Raw genomic sequence first — 14,071 nt, 5'->3', positions numbered from 1 at the left:
TGTAAAAAAAAAACCATTAAACACCACGAAATGAGCAATAAACCCCTGCACTGCCTCTGTGAATTTGGTGGTGGGGTGGCCACCCCAGGACACTCCAAAGGTGCAAGCAATGGAAAACTGGTGACAAGAAATGAGATGTCCTTATTATTAATGGTGATGTGTTATCATAGGCCATGACAGGGTGGAGAGGAAAGGGGAGAGGGAAAAAAAAAACCTAAGGAAAACAGCAGCAGGGATACCTACAAGGAACATGCATAATAGGTTTATTCAACAGGGAGACGGGAAGGGGGATTTTTTTTTTTAAGGGCAAGTATTCAGCTGAAGCTGCCTAAAATGGGGCCAGGCCTTATGGAGAATGGATATTTTAAGTGGCAATTTATTCCACTAATAAAATAACAAGGATGCAGGTGCTTTGGCAGGGCTGGGACCAGGAGTGGGTGAGGGCTCTGGTTGATCAGAGCCGGGGCTGCAGCACCAGCCGTGCAAGGGCTCCGCCACAGCTGGTGGCTCTGCCTTTATGGGACTCCTTTCCCTGGTGCCAGGGCCTGTGTCTGGATTCCAGCTGTCCAGAAAGTGCTACCCACACCAGCGTCCCACCCAGAGCCCCGAGCAGAGGCTGTGGTGGGTGGTGAGAGGTGTTTTATCCAGGTGCTGCAGCCGTCCCTTCCCCAGCTGGAAGGGCTCACTGCCTATGGGCTCCTCCACACTTGCACCAGGTGCTTTCATGCCAGGAAGTTTCTTAATCAAATTCCCAAGGCAGAGCAGCAAGGAGACAAAAAATCCTTGTGAGCTGGATGGTGCCAGGCTGGTCAGATTGCCCAGAGCTCCTTGGGGCTCACTGTGCTGCCAGGGCTTTGGCACATCCATTTGCTGAAACTAGACCATCATCCAGCTTTCCTACATCATCCCTAAACCCAGACTGCACAAGTAGAAGTGTTGTGGAGATGAAAAGTTAGACTCTGAAGTAGTGGAAGAGGTAAATAACACTTTGCAGTAGGCACTGAGTTGGCACAGCTATCAGTGTGTACCTGCTTACTCTGGCTCTGTGTGGCAGCCCTGCAAACTGCAACCCCACATAGAAGTTGCAACTTCACTCTCCATTTTAGGGTCATTATCACCATTATTCCAAACCTGGCAGTGACTGGTGACAGGCAACAGAGCAGGTTTCAATTCTGATGCAGTCTACACCACACATAGATGAAAAATCATCCTATACTTATCCCAAGGAGAGTATACTCTCAATCCTCTCAGCTGGCACACACTCCTCGTCCTCTGTTCCAACATACACTGCTTTAAAACCATCACCCTCATATTAAAAATAAAACAAAACTCTCTGTGTCTCTCTCCTTCACTGCAATGTCTGAGTTGAAAGGGTAGAAGTGCTTTCAGAAAGCCATGGTTAATGTTACCCTGGAAGGATCCAGGACAGCATACCAGAACCTGGGTTTGGCATCTGGGAACCAGTTTTCAGCCATATATATCACCGTTCCTGCGTGCACGCCGGTCCACACAAAATTAGCCCTGTGGAATGTAGATTTAAAATTCCCTTTCCAGTAGCACTTAAACTCAGGAGCTAAAATTCGCTCTTTCTCCATTTCCTACCTGTTTAGGAAAGAAGGAACAAAGTCCTGGCCCTTTGTTTTTGGGTTCCTTCCCGGGAAGGTTTGCACAACCCGCGCTCAGCACTGCGGTGTTTGCAGCCCAAACAAAGACCTTTTAAGCAGCAGCAGCTCCCGCCAGGAGCTCACCACCTGCCTGCCCCTCTCCTTGCCATTTATTTTGGGGTCTCTTTTTCAATAATAGCTCGAACACGTGTGCAACCTGGTGTGAATTTTTTCCCCCATGCCTACAGCGCTGGCTGCAAACCAACCGCCAGCCCTGGGTGTGCAGCTGGGAGAGAAAAAAAAAGAATAAAAACCCAACAACCTGTGGAATGTTTTCTTGCTCCTGAGAGCTCCAACACTTCCCTGCCTGGGGAGCGTTTGCCATGGCTAGCACTTGCTGCATCCAGCAGCCAACGGGGTTTCCTTTCCAGTGGGCGCCAGCTGGATTTTGGGCAAAGCATGAGGGTGAGGGGGATGTATTTAACAACTGACTGATGGTACTTTTCACCTGATGCCATTTGCCTTGTGCACTACCACCATCTTTGCACGTCCTTGCATGTGGTGGCTTGTTGCACAACTGCCAGGTTTGTGCAACCTGTTAACCCCAACCCTGCTCAAAACCCTCCTGGGGACAAGCTCTGCTGTATCCCACGCAATGCCCCTGAGCACCTCCCTTGGTCCGAGCAGGTCATGCAAGAATAACATGGAATAACTGATACAGAGTCACATGTCGAGTCAGAATCACATAATATTCTGAGTTGGAAGGGACCCATAAGGATCCTGAGGATATGGCCCAGAAAAGGAGCAGGGTACTTCAGGGCGTGCTGGAGCTCGGCTCAGCTTTCAGCTCAGGGCTGGACACCTGGGGAGCAGCAGGGTATTTATGTGCTGGCTTGGAGGGATTAATTTTCACAGTAAATAGGGACACCAGAGTTTTTTCAATATTTATTGGTCAAGATTCAGTTTTGCAGAGTTTTGTGGTAAGTTTATAGCTTGCCCAGGCAGGAGGGCGGCTGGAGATGTGGTGTGGGCAGCACCCTGCAGAGGGATGCTGCCTGCAGCCAGCCAGGGAATGTGGATGGTTCCTGCAATATCAGCTAAAAACGGGAGCCCTACCCAGCTCATCTGAGCTGTGCCCCCAGGAAGGCTCTCAGCACTCTCAAGTCAGTGCTTTAATGCTGTGTGCCATTCTCTCTGCACACACACAGCCCCTTGCTCCCCCTCCCGGAACCCTTTCCAACTTACTAGAGTGCTTTAAGGAGCATTTTTTTTCTCCGTGCATGCCTGCCTTTCCTCCAGACCCCCTCCCTGGGGACAGACAAGCCCGTCCTATCAGCCTCAGAAATGGTGGCTCATATCACAGCTCACACCCTCCTCCCCAAACCCGCAGCCACAAAGGCGGTTGCTCAAGCGCAGCATTCCTGCTCCCCGTGTCCCGGGAACAGCTGTGCCGAAAAGATGCCGAGAATCCCTGCGAGGCTCCAAGGAAAAGATATTAACACAGGAGGGGAGCAGCAGTGATATAATAAAAAGTCATAATAAAAGAGAGAACCACTGAGTGGATTAGCAGCCCAAACGCCGCTTGGCTTTTGGTTTCCTTTCCTCCAGCTTTTCTGCGCCGCACGACAATCTGCTCAAATTCCTCCATCCCGGAGACACTCAGCTCCTGAATTTCAGACAGAACTCCTGGAGGTGTCCAGGCTGCAAAGGCTGAGGGCATGGCTGAGAAACTTAACTGCACTTAACTCCACTGAGGGCACACAGGCACAGGCAGCAGGCATTGGACACGGTGTCACACCAGCTCCCCGATGCCAGGGCTCTGCTGCAGCAGGGCCACCCACTCCACATGTGCCCTCTTGGGGAAATAAGAGGCAGATTTGGAGCTTGGTGTGTATTTCTCAGGTACAAAAATGTAATAGGATACATACTACTGTTTTAAATGTGCCTGCCACATGCCAGTTCTTCCCTACTTCATGCAAGTGTAGAGCAGAGGTTCATAGAATATCCTGAGTTGGAAGGGACCACAAGGATCACTGAGTCCAACTTTTAGCCCTGCACAGGATCCATCAACAATCCCACCCTGTCCCTGAGAGCGTTGGCCAAACACTCTTTGAGCTCTGTCAGCCTTGGGGTCATGCCCACTGCCCTGGGGAGCCTGTTCAGTGCCCTACCAGCCTCTGGAGGAAGAACCTTTTCCTAATATCCAACCTAAACCTCCCCTGACACAGCTCCAGCCATTCCTCTGGGTCCTATTGCTGGTCACCAGAGAGATCAGTGCCTGCTCCTCCACTTCCTTTTGTGCTGAAAGAGGGTGTTTTTTCCCTGTGAGGCTGTTCCAACAGCACTGACCCAGGCTCAGCACGGGATGCAGAGGTGGGGTGTCCCCATAGGAGCAGGCAAACCCACAGTCCTCACCCACCATGCGCCCAGGTCCAAGACCCAGCACAAGGCGTGCAAGGACAACATTCCCCTTGGCTCCTTTAGAAACAACCAGGACGATTTTGGGGACACGGAGCATCTGCTGCCGGGAGCCGCCGGCTGCGTCAGGAATTTGGGATGAGACAGGAGCGAAGGGGGTGGCTGTGGTGGTGGCAGCTGTTCCCTGCCCACAGCCCTCCCGGCCACGCAGGGCATTTAAATTTTAAAGCACACTCGACACGGCTGTTTTCTCCACCATCCCTGTCCAGCTCACAGAGACCCTGTCCCAGAAGGCTCCGTCCCACAAAGGCACCCATGGGTTCACTGGTGGCCAAGCTCCTTCTGCCCACCCTCAGCACCTTGGTCTTCCTCCCCACCATCAGCATCGCGGCCAAGCGGCGCTTCCACATGGAAGCCATGGTTTACTTCTTCACCATGTTCTTCGTGGCGGTAAGATGTCCCTATATACGCTCCCCTCTCACCCCCCTGGCATGTTTATCCCCCCCCAAATACCCCCTGCATCGGGTCCCCACTGGGAAGGGTGGCTGATCTCGCCCAACACCAGCGAGTGCAACCCCCAGAATATCCATTTTTGGTTATTTCCCACCACGTGTGGTGCTGATCATCTGATTCTTTAGTTTAGGGTGTCCTACAGGGTGGCCTTACATAGACTTAGTGGTGTTTTATGGTTGTGAAGTCAGGGACAGGGTCTGGGTGCAAAGAGCCTTGACTGATTTGCAATGCTTTGGAGCAGGCTTTTCTCTTTGTTTTACAGCTGGTAAGTGGCCATGCTGAATTTGGGCTTTAAATTGCATCCAGAATCTCTTGCTATGCTTCTGTCATTTTAGCCAAAAGCACATAGTAGTTGAATTATTGATTTTGCAACTGCCAGCTGGGGATGGGAGCAATGCTGGAGTCAGGGGAGTTTCTGCACTGGGAAAGGAGAGACTAAAACATGCTGCTGAGCTAGCAAGAAAAATAATTATTAACCCTTCACCTGGGCTGAGTGTTTTGAAACCTGTGTTTCACCAGGCTTTGAGTTGCCTGGCCTTGCTTTGTGTGAAAATAACGAGTGGAGAAAGTCAGTTGTCTGTACATATACAAAATATTCCTATTCCTGCTCCCAGCAGTGCACTGCCCTGTGCTTTGCATTCCTGCTAAGTGACTCCATATAAACACCAGTGGAGCACCCAAAGCAGTATTCCCACTAGGAAAAATCTCCTATTTAACTCCATGGCAATGCTCTGCTATAGAATATGAAGAAAATAGCTCAGCAACCCAACTGATATTGCATTTACTTCTAACTCCCTTCCATCTCAGGGCATCTCATGAGGGTTGGCACATCCCTTGCACGAAGCAGCTGAGGCAGGGAGTAGGTAAAGGATATTCCTGGTGTGAAAAGCTCTTTCACAGCAGCAGGGCTCTGAACAAGGTTGGCCTCTTATTCCTAAGGATCCACCATCTGAGCCTCCAATTAAAGCACGGTGCAGGGGGAGAAATTCTGCCAGTTCTATAAAAACTACAGGACTAGTTAATATAAAAACATCCCCAAGCCCCCTTCCCCCCACACCAGCTCCCCAGGGAAGCCAGACATCTACAATTTCATTTTGCACGGGGCTTGTGTCTGCTCCACCTCCCCGAGAAGTCAATAGGAAAATTGGCACGTGTTTCAACAGGAGGTGGAACAGGTCCTCGCCGAAGAGATGGAAGAGGCAAAATATCTGTGCACGGGGAAGGGAAGGAAGGGAAAGAAGGGGAGGCAGCTGCCAATGTCTGGGGGGCGGGGGTAGGAAGGGCAGCAGCTGCTGCTGTTGCCTTTCTTGTAGCATCCCACTCCTCCTCCCCCAGGAGACCTCGCCAGAGCAGTGAAAGCATATGTCCATCGCAGACAAGTGCCGCGACGCCGGCCAGAAACACGCTCTTTGTCTTCCACCCTTTCTTCCCCCTGTCTCCAGACTCCCCGAGCCCAATCTCAAACAGAGAAAAGAATTACTGCTGTGGTGCAATCTTTTCTAGAAGCTGCAGCGAGCCAAAGGACTCGCAGCAGTTCCCATTATAAATAATATCAGCATCCCCACTGGGCCGTGACAGCGAGGATCGTTCCAAGGGCGTCCTGCCAAGCAGAGAAGGGACTTCTTCAGAAACAGCAGAGCACGCTGGTGCTGCCACTAGAAAACTTGCGGGGCTGAGAGCTGGGAGGGAGGAAAAGGCAAGCACCAGGCAAACACTGGGAGCATTCCTCTGATTGCACTGGAAAATTTCTCTTGGCTCAGGTTTGCGTTTGTGTTGCATGACAATGGGGTTTTTTTGCAAATAACCTAATCAATGAGCTAATGGGCAGGAACCAGAGGCTTTTAAGGGAATGCACTAATGAGTGAATTCCCCAGCATTCAGACTCTGGCTGTATAAACCCTGTTTAGCCTGGACAGTGACCTGGCATCCATACACATTTCATCAGGACACTCATTCTGAATTGTTTTACAAGAATCTTTCGCAATTAGAACCATAACCCCAGAGTCCTCCTGCTGGAGAGGACGTCCCCCAGTGCCTGGGGCTCGGCTCAAAGCAGCTTGGTCATCAGATTGCAAATTCTGGCACAGACCAAGAGGCAAATTAAAGCCTGTCTTAGTTTGTACTAAGAGAGAAGAATGCTGATTCTTGGGTAATCTGCAATTGGGAACGGTGACATTATCTCCCAAATATATTCATTACTGCATATCAGTGACCCTGGTGCATTTGACACTGTTCTGTCCTGGCTGGCCGTCCTCCCAACAGCCACAGTATTTCAAAACAGTTAATAAGAGCCTTTACCCATGCTGGTCTGTTGGGTAAGGGACCAGTTTTCTAATCCTTTTTTCTTTCTTTTTTTTTTTTTAATAGTTTTACCACGTATGTGATGGCCCCGGCTTATCAGTGCTGTGCTTCATGCGCTACGACATCCTGGAGTACTTCAGCATCTACGGGACAGCCCTGTCCATCTGGGTGTCCCTGATGGGTAAGCACTGGGCTGTCGTGGTTCCTGCAGAGCACCAGCACCGGCAGGAAGGGCAGGATTTGTCAGGATTGCTGGTGGGACAGTTAGTGGGTACAATCCTCAGGAAAGCTGCTGCCTTTGAGCTTCCATCTGCAGGACTTAGCCCTGAGATTGTCCTTTGGGGAAGCCAGCCTGTGCTATGGATTAATCTGGTTTTAGATCATTAATACCTTGGAAAGTCGCTGTATTCGGTGGGGTCCAGACACACACAAAACTGTCCTGAGTGGTGGCTGGGGGAGTTTTGCACTTATAAACAGAGCTGTGGCACCTGGTGTTTGTGTTAGTTGGGTGTTCCTCTGTCTGCACCAGCTCTTGTGCACGTCCTTACAACAGCAGAGTTATTTACTTCAAATTACAGTAACAGTTTGGCAGCCTTGTGCTTCAGTTCAAGGCAGGACAAGACTATGTGATGACTTAGTTTGAAACCTCATATACCAGGGAATTTCCCATTTTCTCTCATTTTCCCCATAATGGGCCCATCAGCTTGTCTTGTCTGACTTGGGGGCATTAAGAAATGCAGAATCTGCCACTTCCCTTGGTAGCTTGAGAATCAAAGGGTCAAAACAAATATATCTTCCTAATTTATCAAAGCCTAGTCTGGGCTGACGGGAAATATTAGATCTGCTTAGAAAAAGCAGAAATTTGTTTCACTTCCTTTTTATTAGAAATCCCGCCCCTTGCCCTGTTACTCAGTTTTCCTTTTCTCACACTCATTTCACTTTCTTTTTCCTTATTTTGTTACTCGTTTTCCACTGAAACAAAGCATAATAGAAATGGAAAAAAAAAAGTGACAGAACTAAAGAAGGACAAAACCCCAGACCTACTATTTACACACTTTGTCACAATGATTTTTGGAAGGATGTGAGTATTGCTGGCAGGAGAACAGGGCAGGGGAAGGGGAGAGAGATGTGTCCAACAGCAAATGCTTTGCTCAACAATTTGGACCATCTCTAGCCAGTGCCCACTCCAGACTGACACGCAGACTTGCTGAGCTGGGGTTAGCACTCTGATGTACAACCCCAAAATGCCCACAGGACTTTCCCCTCTGCCCCTCAGGACTCCAGGGATGGTGCAGGATCTCCTGCTGGGATGGGAATTCCTGCAGCCCCTGAACCCACCACAAGCAGAGCCCACCCCCTCCACCAGGCACAGGTTCATCCCTCTTCCCTTTGCCACAGGCAGCAGCATTCCCCTTCCAGTGCATGTGACAGGACAAACCTTCCATGCAGGGAAAAATGAGTGGGGAAAACATTAACCTCAGGAATGGCTCTGTCCCCCCAAAATGCGAGTCCCAAGGTGGGCTCCCACACTGCTCATGGCACCTCAGCGCTCTCTCTGATCAGCTAGAAAAGGCAACGAGGCAAATCACCTCCAAAGGGCATTTCCAGTGGATAACAGCAGTGTCAGGGTAGGTCAGAACTGATCCAGACACTTTGGCTCCTTGCAGCAAAATTCAACTTGATTGCTTCATTACTGCATTCAAAAACCCTGCAAAAAAAATACAAATCCTGGACTACAACGTTTAAAATATTGACCCGCTGGGAAACAACAGAGATTAAAATGCGGACATTATCCCTTAGCCAAACTCCCTATAAAACCACGATCCAAGGACATGGAAGGTGTGGTGACTGAAGCCCAGGGAAGCCTCTCACTGTGGCTTGTAAAGCCCGAGTGCACATGTGCGGATGCAGACCCTCGGGCAAGCTTCCCGGAATGCAAATCCAGGACAGCCATAACACAGCTGTGCAAGCTGGAAAAGCATGGAGCCCACTGGGATCCATAACTTTTATCAGTTATTACCCCATTCTGTGCTAAACAAAAGCCTCTAATAATTTACTCACGCTGGCGACTTCCAGCTTGCGAACCTCAGGCAGGTGCCGGCGTGGTTGGGCAGCCCGGACCCCATCACACGGTCCCACTGGAGTGGTGGGACAGAGGCTGGGCTGGGGTGACCCAGCAAGCTTGGGAGGGTGGGAGATGTAGGATGAACTCAAGACCTGATTGCAGGATCGCTGGGTGCAAGTGTCTTACAATCCACCTCTGATGTAGAGGCAGGAAAGGGAAATCACGGAATCACAGAATGGTTTGGGTTGGAAGGGACCTTAAAACTCATCTCGTTCCAACTGCCCTTCCATGGGCAGGGACACCTTCCACTACACCAGGTTTCTCCAAGCCGTGTCCAACCTGGCCTTGAACACTTCCAGGGATGCAACATCCACAACTTCTCTGGGTGGGAAGTCTCCTTTAAGCTTCCATACGCAACACTAAAATAAAACCCAAAAATCAGCTACTAAACCCACCACTCAGCTGCCTCAGGATGGTTCACTCTGCCCTCATGTGCCTCAGTTTCCCCGGCTGTGTGGCACGAGAAGGGCAAACCAGACAGACACAGAGCTGAGGGTCCCCAGGGCGGGTGGGGCAGACCCCAGTAAGGCTTTAGGGAGCAGCTGGAAAAGGGGGGGGTGCGAGATGATGCTCCCTGTGCTCGGTTCCCTCAGCCCTGGCAGAGTTTGACGAGCCAAAGCGATCGACCTTCATCATGTTCGGCGTCCTCACCATCGCCGTGAGGATCTACCACGACCGCTGGGGCTACGGCGTCTACTCGGGGCCCATCGGGACAGCAGTGCTGGTGATCACTGTGAAATGGGTACGTGGGGCAGGGCAGGGAAGGGGCTGAGCCCTGCAGGGATGGCCAGCAGCTTCCTCCTCCAGATCCAGCTCTCACAGCACAGGCCACGGAGGTGATTAAGCAGCACTCCTCCTTCCACCCGAGCAGAGAGCAGGCAGACAGCGAGCAGCCCGTGTGATAAATGCCAGATTCAATCGGTCTGAGCAATCCACCACATCTCCCTGTCCCTGCGTTTCTAATCAGGAGGAACGTATTTATGGAGTTTTTACAGCTACTCAGAGGCAGAGGGGTCTGGTAAACTGCCCTGGAGCCAGGGGAAGATGTGGATAAAACACGGTGATAAAGTGGGAAGGAATCTGCCTGCAGTCTGCCTGAATCCAGCTGGGACAGTCAGGCATGAGGTGGGGAAGCAGGAGTGGGCAAGGAGAGATGGGATAAAAACTGCAGGAAAATTCTGCCAAGCATCATAGAAATACTGTGATGCAAGTCCCAGCTATAAATGGCTGCTAAGCCCATCTAACTGCCCAGCCAGCAGCTAAAAAAAGCCACCACCATGGGGAGGGGGTGGGCAAGGAGGAAACCAAGGCATGGGACCACCGTACATCCCCCAGCCCTCGGATGCTCTGCTGGGATCTGCTCTCCCAGAGACTGGGTTTGTGAGGGCGCACACTCCCTGAGCTGGGTTTGGGGTTGAATATTAAAAAAAACCAGCTTTATTATGAGGAATGAGGCAGGAGGGCTCATTGCAGCACACGGGCAGATCTCATAGCCTGGGGGAGCTGGTCAGTGGGCTTTGAGTGGTTTTATCTCAGCATCCATAGGGTCTTTGGGATGTGGAGCAGCCAGCCAAATCCAGGTAAATACACTTGGTGTGCTCTCTCCTTCCTTCCAGCTACAGAAGATGAAAGAGAAGAAAGGGCTCTATCCAGACAAGAGCGTCTACACCCAACAGATCGGTCCTGGCTTCTGTTTCGGGGCATTAGCGCTGATGCTGAGGTTCTTCTTTGAGGTACCTGTTTGCACACTCACTCTCCCTGACTTTACAAGGTGTAAGGGACATCACCAAGATAGGAGACCTCCCCCTTCACACTTCTGGACTGCATCAACCTTGGACAGAACCCAGCTCGGGTGTGGGGCTCCAGGGCTGGCATGCAGTGATGAGGGTCCCTCCATGCCTGTCCCCATCCCACCCCGTGGTCCATTAGGGACAGGTGCAACAGCAAGTGTCATGCAGGGTGATGCTCACTCTATTTTTTCCCCCTTAAGTAAACCACAAGGACATAGGACACGTTTTCTCCAGACATCCATGGTCCTCAAAATGGCTTTGTCAAATGCAAGCGAGATTTTTTTGGAAACTGGGCATGGGTGACTTAAGGACACCTCGCAGAGGGACTGGATACAACCCAGGCATGGCCGGATCCAGAGCTGGCTCAGGCCAAAGAAAAGACTCTCAGTTGACTCCCAGGGGCACTCGATCCTGTGTTTATATCCTTTTGGTCCCGCCGCCGGCCAGCCTGTCCGTCCTGTCCGTCTGTCCCGCGCGGGGCAGGCGATAACCCCCCGACACAGCTGCCTGCGCTCGGCCCCGCCGTTACGGCTGCTCTGTGCATTGGGAGCTGCGAGATACAACCTCGCGGCCGTCCCCCAGGATTATTTTTCAAAGCATTTTAGTAATTGCAAATTCTAGCAGAACATAAAAATGTCACTTAGCAGAGGCCGCCTCCCCGCGCCGCCCGGCCCCGCCGCCGCGTCCTTCGCGGGGTAATGAAACACTTCATTCAAGAATTGGGAAATGTGCAAATTAGAACGTGTTAAATCCACTTTGCCTTTTTTTCTTTTTTTTTTTCTTTTTTTTTTTTTTTTTTAAACTGGAAATCCTTTCTTCCCTGATGGCGAAGAGAGGCAGAAGGTTCAGGAATATTTCTTTTTATTCCTTTCCTTTCGGCTACTTGTAGAACTTTAGTGTCGTGCACCTACACGAGCTCCCCCCACCCCACACCGCTGTTCCCACGTCTTGCTAACCCTCTTCCCGCTTGCAGGAGTGGGATTACACCTATGTGCACAGCTTCTACCACTGTGCCTTGGCCATGGCCTTCGTGCTGCTGCTGCCCAAGGAGAACAAGAAGGCTGGGAGCGCCGGGACCCCCGCCAGGCTCGACTGCTCCACGCTCTGCTGCTGTGTCTGAGCCCCCCGGGCAAGCCAGGCACTCGTGTTTCTGCTCCTGGGGCAATGGAGCTGTTCAGCCAAAAGGAAAATGCCTGCCTGCTGCATCTTCCTCTGGCACACTGGCATCTTTTCCCACCAGCTCTGTGCCCACCCTGGGATTTTCTTCCCTGAAAAACCTGGCCTAGTGGAAAGCATCCCTGCCCATGGCAGGAGGGTTGAAGTGAGATGGACTTTTAAGGTCCCTTCTAACTCAAACCATTCTGTGATTCACCTTTCCACTATCAGCCCTAGCAGAGGTTGCACTTCCAGTTTGGTACATATCCATACTTCTCCCTGGAGGAGCACTCATCTGGGCTGCACCTGTGACCTGTCCCCTGTCCCAGGAGACCCCTGCACTCCTGGGCTATGTCACCTCCTGGGCTGTCCCTTGCACTGACCTGGGAGGACCCAAGTTGTCCCCCCTGTGCAGGTTTTCCCAGCCTGAGCACACAAAGCTTCATTTGCAACACCCAATTAACAAAACCTGTATTTTTGTGAGATATTGACTATTCTATTTATGCATTCTCTTGATGTAAATAATATATACTAACACAGACTTTGCAAGTGTGCAATGCCAGCATTTCTTAAGCAGTGCAGGAAGCTTTCCAGCTCCACTCAACTCAGCCCAGGCCAGATGCCAATTCCAAAGCAGGGCTCTGGGCACAGCCACCACAGCCCCCCCCCAGCCTGGAGGGACCTGCAACATTGGGCACTTTGTCCTTACAGACCTGCAGGCACAGGCAGCAGGTGCCTCATTGGTATGGAAAGTACATGGAAAATTAGAGGCAGAGAAAAGAAGCTCCTGGAGGGATGGGGAGAGCTGTAAGCCTATAACATCTCCTCTAACAGACTATTTACTATAGCAGAAGTGTATGATTTATTTAGACTGTCTGGGAAAAATGCCAAGACTATATGTCATGGACAATTAGAGCAGTATTGATATACAGTGATGTCCACAGAAAGCCCACATTAAGCCTGGGTTCCTCTGGAAGAGAAATCCACCCCAGTCATTCATCAGAGCAACTTCCTGCGACGGGGCAACAACCAAAACTGAATGGGCTTCCAACAAAAATACAAATGAATTATGAACCCCCAAGCATCCAAGAGTCACTGGCAAGTGGTGGCACAGCTGATGCAGCTGCACACAGAGGCAGTGCTAGCAAAGGCTTTCAAAGGGTTCCCCAGCACCTAAACCAACACGGCACACCACTCCTTTCCAGCATCCAGCCCCCAGCACATTTACAAGATGCTCTAAGGGTTTGCATAAAAGGCTTTCCCCATTGCTTTCACGCTATTGGAGTACTTTGACATGTGAGGACTGCTCAGGGTGTGCCCAAAAAACAGTCTCAAGTGCCCTGACTCCTAATTCAGACTGCAAGAGCTGCCTCTGAGGGTGCTGCTTCCCAAGGGATCATCCACATGGGCATCCAACAGCCCTGCTGGCTCTGGCTGAGCCACCCGAGCACACCTCTGGGTGTTCATCACCCCACAAATACTCAGTGCTGACACTGCCCAGGAGCCAGACCAGCAGTGCCAGCAGCCTCCATCACTCCACATACTCTGGGCTACTTGCTGTATCCACTGATCAGAGGTACCCTGACCCCCACGGCTCATTTTGGGACTGTTTGTTCCCTCCTGGACCGCAGTGACATGCACAGCCCCGCAGCAAGCCCTGGGGGACATGGGCAGTGTGGGCGTGGGGAGAGCCTTGTGTGGGTCCAGTGCTGCGAGGAGGGCACTGGGTGATCCTAACACCTGACTGGGGCTGAGCAGGAGAGACCAAAGGCAGGAAAACCCCATGTAAACAAGGAGGACATATTACCTGAGGACCAAGGGAGTAAATGAAAGCTCCTGCTCCCACCTGTACTCAGGTGTTACACCAAAAAATCCCCGGCAAGGTTTGCTTTGTCCCCTCTCCCTGCTGATGTGCTGCTCCGACTGTGACAACTATCCATCCCTTTGCACCCCAGTGCAGTACCAGCACCCAGCCTTGGGACAGAAACACACCTGGGCACATCTGCAGGGTCCCTGTCACAGCATCAGCCCCGTGCTGGTGGCAGCACCCGGCACCCTGGCACCGGGAGGAAGGTGCAGGGGCTGAATTTGCTATCCCAGGCAGGATATCCCCTGCAACACCGATGCAGGGAAATATTATAAACATCTACAGCAACGTAGACAAA

General features: G+C 51.3%; 1 protein-coding gene across 1 annotated transcript; it reads left to right on the top strand.

The window, feature by feature from the left end:
- The first annotated feature begins 4,337 nt into the window (after positions 1–4,337).
- Positions 4,338–11,871, top strand: TMEM8C (transmembrane protein 8C). Its single transcript, XM_017809943.1, has 5 exons — positions 4,338–4,472; positions 6,903–7,017; positions 9,555–9,703; positions 10,578–10,694; positions 11,725–11,871. Exons 1-5 carry the CDS (start codon positions 4,338–4,340, stop codon positions 11,869–11,871), a joined length of 663 nt encoding a protein of 220 aa, XP_017665432.1.
- Positions 11,872–14,071: the final 2,200 nt, after the last annotated feature.

The sequence above is a fragment of the Lepidothrix coronata genome, unplaced genomic scaffold (assembly GCF_001604755.1).
Source record: "Lepidothrix coronata isolate B3197 unplaced genomic scaffold, Lepidothrix_coronata-1.0 Scaffold28, whole genome shotgun sequence".
NCBI classification, from domain to species: Eukaryota; Metazoa; Chordata; class Aves; order Passeriformes; family Pipridae; genus Lepidothrix; species Lepidothrix coronata.
Note: the sequence above shows the minus strand (reverse complement) of the source record. Positions and strands in the feature narration are given on the sequence as shown.

Excerpts from the sequence above, each read along its gene's own strand:
- TMEM8C (XM_017809943.1), top strand. The coding sequence starts at position 4,338 with ATGGGTTCACTGGTGGCCAAGCTCCTTCTGCCCACCCTCAGCACCTTG. Across the intron at positions 4,473-6,902 it reads TCACCATGTTCTTCGTGGCG|TTTTACCACGTATGTGATGG; the intron begins GTAAGATGTCCC and ends TTTTTTTAATAG. Across the intron at positions 7,018-9,554 it reads CATCTGGGTGTCCCTGATGG|CCCTGGCAGAGTTTGACGAG; the intron begins GTAAGCACTGGG and ends CGGTTCCCTCAG.